General features: G+C 39.0%; 2 protein-coding genes across 2 annotated transcripts; both read right to left on the bottom strand.

Annotated features, from left to right (window-relative positions):
- Positions 1-275: 275 nt before the first annotated feature.
- On the bottom strand, positions 276-3632 carry TM35_000342020 (uncharacterized protein; the record flags this gene model as incomplete). The annotated part of the gene is made up of 1 exon (XM_029029100.1): positions 276-3632. The coding sequence occupies one exon, from the start codon at positions 3630-3632 to the stop codon at positions 276-278; it is 3357 nt and encodes a 1118-aa protein (XP_028879656.1).
- Positions 3633-4476: 844 nt separating this feature from the next.
- TM35_000342010 (glycerol dehydrogenase) lies at positions 4477-5628 on the bottom strand (the record flags this gene model as incomplete). Its single annotated transcript, XM_029029099.1, has 1 exon — positions 4477-5628. One exon carries the CDS (start codon positions 5626-5628, stop codon positions 4477-4479), a length of 1152 nt encoding a protein of 383 aa, XP_028879655.1.
- Between the last annotated feature and the right edge of the window lie 884 nt (positions 5629-6512).

Genomic DNA, 6512 nt, shown 5'->3' with positions numbered 1-6512 from the left:
AAAAAAAAAAAAAAAATGTCAAAAACATATAGGGAAAAACAAGCGAATATTTCATCCCACTAACAAACAATAATACATGCAATGAGCGCAAAAAGTACACTGATCTCCTCCTCTTTTACTTCATTTCTTTTTCTTTTATTTTTTTTTTTCTTCTTATCATTACCACAACACCAAATAAAAATGATGAAAAAAAAAAAGAAAATAATAGAAAAGTAGGAAAAAAAAAACAACAAAACAAAACAAAACAAAAAGAGGTCTGGGTACATTATGCACTATCATGATGATTTATCATCACTAAAAAACCATGCCACAACACTCTCCTCTGATGAACACGGTTCCACTGGCGCCGTCATCGCCTCTGTTATGGATGCGTACAGTTCAGCACAACGAAGTACATCGAAACCGAACTTTTCCACGTTTGTTTTAAAAACGATAACATCTAATTGCATGACACTTCTCAAGTCTCCATCCACAACAGGCGAGAGCGTTACGGCACGAATCATTCGAGCAAACGTCCCGAGAAGTGGCACTACGACACCACGACAATCCTCTGGTGGCATCAATGGCTTTAATGCTCGCATTAATCTCGCCACCTCTCGCAACATTGTCATTACCCATTCATTACCGGATGTCTGCCACTGTTCAGCAGGGACGGTTCCAAGACCATCTACCTTCTCTCTCACTAAGGCAGATATTTTACCAAAAATCTCACAGCGGAAAGTCCAACAATCCTTACGAACTCTCGCCATATCATCACAACTAGCAGGTGGCAATTTATCAGCAGATGTTGCCTTAAGCCAACGTTTTTGCATAAGAGGTATGGCATCATATAAAAATCCCAAATTCTGAGAAGCAATAGCCATATGCTGCATTGTTATAGTCTGAAGAACACCATTTTCAACAGCCATAGCTCCTAAAATGAGTGCAGCACATTGTGAATCATAAAGTCTAAGAAGATCATACATCTTTCCCATGATGTCAAAAGCAAGGAAAGGAAAACGACCTAAATAGTCATCATAGTCTCGTAGCATTTCAATTAATAATAATAGTGATCTACTTACCACCCGTCCTTTAGAATGTTCTCCTACAGGTGGGAGAAACAAGAGTGTATTTTTCACTACTCTTGGATTATTTTCCAAATTATCTTCTGTATTCCCTACATTTGTTTCTCGTACCATTGTTGTTGTCGTCGTTGTCGTTGTTGTTGATGATGATGATACAGATAAACAAACAGGTTTATGTCTACTACCACTTGTTAGGTCAGTAAAAACAGCACGTGCTTGCAGTTCTGTAATGGCCACATCATCACTATTACAAAGTATATCCACACAAGATTGAAATGCAACGTCAACAGGTTCTCGCTGCCATGTTTCATTCTCAATTGTTACACGTAGTTTTTCTATACTTTCTACGTGATGAGATCGAAAGTGTTCTTTGGTTAGTTTTGTTACAGCAGACTTCATTTGTTTCCCTGAGATAAATGTCCATGGATCACCAATATTCCCACAAACTGACAAAACTCCTTGTAATTCATTTACCATATTTGGTAAAAAATCACATCCTACTGATACAAGCGCTTCAAGTTCTCGAACATTTGTTGGTGCTTTCCCTTGTTGACTTCGTACTTCCAGTAGCATGGCAACAATACCTTCAGCCCCTGTACACAAGATAGATAAATATTTTTTAGTGTCCTCTGCAGTTGGTACACTACTATTCTCATTATTATTATTATTATTATTATTATTATTATTATTATTATTATTATTATTATTATTATTATTAGTGTTATTAGTGTTTTTCTCAGGATTTGGAATACTTTCAAGAACTAGAAAACCCCAACGTTGAGCTGCTTGATTAACAAATTGTAGGATATGATTCAGAATATGACTCACTAACTGCATGTACATAGGGAACCGACAAGAGCTACTATGATTAAACAATTTTAGTTTTTCCTCACGAAAGGAATGAGCCGTTACTGCAGTTGAAAGAAGAGTATCAGCTGTATGATCACTAAGTGTACAGTTACTCATTATAAAAGCTATAAATGTCTCACGAACACTCATCCAAAGTGCCTCAAGAAGTTGATCTCGACAATGTTTTACAGTTGTAGACCACATACCCATACTAACAGCAGAAAGAAACGCCCTTACAACACAGCCATCATCAACATCATTTCGTATATTAGGAATAAGACCTGCTTGCATTTCTTCCATAATCATAATGCAGAGTTTTTCCTTCACTTGCATTAGACGTTGTGGAAGATCTCTCAACGAAGTTAATTTCATCATTGAATTTACTTCTGTAGAAGTTTTTTTCCTAATATGCGTTTCCACATTATTATCTAGATTAATAGTATCTTGTATGGAGCAGTAGTTCTCAACAACAAATAAAAGTTCCATCATATCTCGCTCAGGAAGTGCTACCCAATTCTCAACAGCTGCCACTTGAGAAGAAACAGATGTTACTATTTCTGCCAAATCAAGCAAAGCACGAAGATTATTTCGAGTTCTATAACGTTGCGCAATTACCATCATTTCTCGAACTAAACTTTTTCCAAACACTCCAATATCTGATCTAGTTTGTTGAAGATCCTTTAGTGTCTTTTCTGCCTCTGCTGCTCGATCTCCTAATTCATGCGAAGTAGAAAAAAATTCTTCTGATCGACTTTGAACATGTTGAAGTAGACAATGTTCAACAGCACTTTCCCATTTTCGAAGTTCCTTCATTCTAGATTCAATCACCTCAAAATCATCTGTAAACGTCTCTGAATCACCGGTACCATCACCCTCTTCTTTTTCTGTTCTCTCTTTTATTTGCTCCATTATCTTTTGCTCCAAGAGCCAAAGTTCATTTTTAGGATCATAAGAAGATTTGAAAAACTCATCTGGAACATCTGATGGCCACGGAAAATTTTCATGTAAGAGAGAAATACCATCAGTGTTAGCAAGTTGGATATTTGAACTTGATATTGAAGTCCTATGTCGTCCTTCTTCACGATTAACATTATATGGTGCAGAAACAAGGTGAAGGTATGAAGAATAGTCTTCCTGTAGATTATAACGTGCAAGTAAAGACTCTGATGATGATAGGGATGGACTCACCCCATCAATACCACCTTCAGTACCTCTTACACGTCCACTATCACGTGTACCAAAAACAACGTGACCGAACCAAGATCCCCAACTATTGTTATTGCTATTAACTCTCGTTTCTCGTGGATCATTAAGAATAGAGATAAAGCTCTGACCAACACTAGAACTCAAATCAAGGAAAAGTGCCCGTGTAACAGGATCTAATGCAGAAAAGGGTTCACCATTTTTATGAAAGTCTATTGCAGTTGTAGTTCTTGTTTGGGGTACGGCGTTAAGGACAGCCCTCACTAGCATTGGTGGTAACGGTTCATCCTTGTATTCTGTGACCCAATGAGCCATTTGTTTTCGAAGTTCTGCTGAGGATACACCGCTGCGAATACACTCTTCCACCACCAACGGAGGAACACCAAGTGTGAGAGCAATGCGAGAACGACTCCATCCACGTCTTGCCATAAGAAAGGCACAGAGTATTGCAGCAGGATCATTGTTCTTTTCCAGTACACATGATGACGTTAGACTTCCCTCTTGTCTCACTAACATCTATTTGTTTCCTCCCTTTGTCTTCTTTTTTTTCCTTTTTTTAATGCTTTTGTACCACCTTCGTTTTTTTTTTTTTTTTTTTTTTTTTTTTTTTTTTTTTTTTTTTTTTTTTTTTTGCGCATACAGAATAGCCAAGGAAAAAAAAAAAAAAATAACAATAAAGAAAATAATTAAAGAAAAAAAGCGTGAGATTCTCTTTATAATCCCCCTTTAGCTTCGATATCCAAAGCCATCATGCACAAACAAAACAAAACAAAACGTGAGAAAAATCCCCATACTATTTCAGATCCCCTTTAACCTTTTTCCAAGAGATATTCATAGCAATAACAACCAACTATACTTATTGTTAGAGATTAGCCATTGAGAGAGGGTCAGCACCTAGAGTCCCTTGACGATTTAGACTATAACACCATGAATGGTTACAAGGGGATAAGGATCATAGGAAAAAAAAAAAAAAAATCCATTTCCCTGACTGATTCTCACAGGTCTAGAAGTCCAAACAAGACAACAAGATAGTATTACTATCATTATTACTACAAAAAGAAAGGTAACACAAAATATCAACTATTCTGCCTCCACTATCTTTACTAAGTTTCACAAATAAGACTAAAAAAAAAAAAAAAAAAAAACAGAGCTGATGCATTTTTTCCCAACTCACCAAGTCCTAACCCAGAAAAAAAAAATAGGAATAAAAACAGTCAGGCACACAAAATCATTTTTTTTTTTTTTTTCACTTTTTCTTCACCATGGATAAACTTCGTTGCCCTTTTTCACATATTCATTTATAGGATCCTTTTGTGTCTACTTTTTTCCCCCGAAAACTAACTTAGGATTTATTATATTCCTACTTCCGTTGACGGGCACGTCCAATGGCGTCAGCGGTTTTTAGTGCATTGAAAACAGCTTTAGCTGTTATTACACCTGCCTCATTGTGGATGGTTTCACCGGATGCGCACGCAGCTATCGCTACCTTCATAAGCGCCTCATCACTCACTTTACCGCAGTTAATGTCAGCAAGTGTCGTTGGCAGCCCAACGCTCTCACAGAAACTGTAGACAGTGTCAATTACTTGTGGTGGCTTGTCAGTAAGCATGAGAGAGGCGAGAACTCCAATAGTAACTTTCTCACCATGCCAAAACGTGTGAGCCTCTGGCAAAAGTGTGAGGCCATTATGAATAGCATGTGCTGCGCCAAGCCCAGCGCTTTCAAATCCAAGACCAGAAAGCAATGTGTTTGCTTCAATAACACGTTCCAACGCCGGACAGTTTACTTTTGCTGCGCAGGCCTCTTTCGCCAGTACGCCATACTCCAGAAGTGTTTCATAGCACATACGAGCAAGACCAAGTGCAGTGTAAGAACCGAGACGACCTGTCATGTTAGGCTTGCGGTTCGCTGCACATGACTCTGCTTCAAACCAAGTGGCGAGGGCATCACCCATTCCCGAGACTAGGAAGCGTACGGGTGCCTGACAAATAATGTCGCTGTCCACAAGTACCAAACTGGGATTTTGAGGGAACAGAAAATAGCGGTCAAATTCCCCTGTTTTTTTGTATATGACAGAGAGGGCACTACACGGAGCATCTGTGGAAGCCAGTGTAGGCACTACCGCAACAGGAACATTCAATACATGTCCAACAACCTTTCCAGTATCTAGCATCTTTCCGCCACCAACACTGGCAACGACATCAATGCCTTTATTAGCAGCAAGTCTGTTAATTTCTTCGTCACAGCACTCTCCTTGAAAGACCTCTACAACAGCATCCACCTTTCCACCAAGTGACTCCTGTAATTTCGAACTGTATTGGGTGGCAACAACAGGATCCTGCAATAGAAGAACTTTTTTTCCGAGGCGAGAGAGTTCCTCACCCAAAAGATTGATGGCACCAGGTCCTTGCACATAGCGTTTGGGGAAGATGGACGTGGTAACATTACCACACTCCCCAGTACGCAATATGATAGTGGCAGCAAATCGAGAAAGCTTAGAAAAATGCAACATTTGATACTCAAACTGTGATGCGAAGTAAGCTAAAAAAGAAAAAAAGAAAAAAAAAAAAAAACGTTATATGTGGTGAAGAACAATCACACAGAACCTATCTCGTATATGGAAACAAGTAAAAAAAAAAATTTCTCTTTTTTTATCTCTATGATAGAAACAGCAACACTATATTCCTGATCTTCACACTCACAACAGTATGAAGCACAGGTAAAACTTTCAGTGGCCTTCAAAGAACTTTATGACTTCCGACCAAAATAAATAAAACCACGCATAAAAAGTAGTCATGAGAATGTGGGTATCGAACCAGAGAAGGCAACAAATACCTCAATAAATCACCACACACTTTCAAATGTGACGATAACCCTCTCGCATCAGTACGCATGAACTTCAGAAAAACAAAACACATACATATTGAACACAGGAAGGAAGAAAACGTCACAAAATACACAATGAATCAAAGAGGCTTACTCGCTCTCCAAAATGAAATAATGGAAATAGACTCTAACACAAAGAGAAATAACTACTTTCAACGTCTCACGTGATGTACGGTAAACGACTCATCATTATCATCATTAGGAGTCTCCACTCTGGTGCTTTCATCATCCTCGTACCGACTTTTCAACGGCATACCCTCTGCGCCGATGTGATCAGTAAGATCAGAAACGCTAGCCAAGCTGGGAATAGAGACTTTAGAAGAAGCCAATGATTCACTCACACCGAGGCCCTCCAACTCTGTCAATGCTGGTGGGTGTACCTCTGCGCGCCCAGGAAAAACCTCTGATTTCTCAGCTCCACTATTCATGGAGGTTTCCACTGCTGACGTGGTTAACGCTGAATTGCTGTCAGCTGGGTGCAGAGGCACCACTGCAGGGGGTGGGGGTGGT

This window comes from Trypanosoma theileri (assembly GCF_002087225.1).
Source record: "Trypanosoma theileri isolate Edinburgh chromosome Unknown TM35_Tth_34_V1, whole genome shotgun sequence".
In the NCBI taxonomy this organism is placed as follows: Eukaryota; Euglenozoa; class Kinetoplastea; order Trypanosomatida; family Trypanosomatidae; genus Trypanosoma; species Trypanosoma theileri.
The sequence above is the reverse complement of the archived record's forward strand: the minus strand, read 5'-3'. Positions and strand labels throughout refer to the sequence as shown.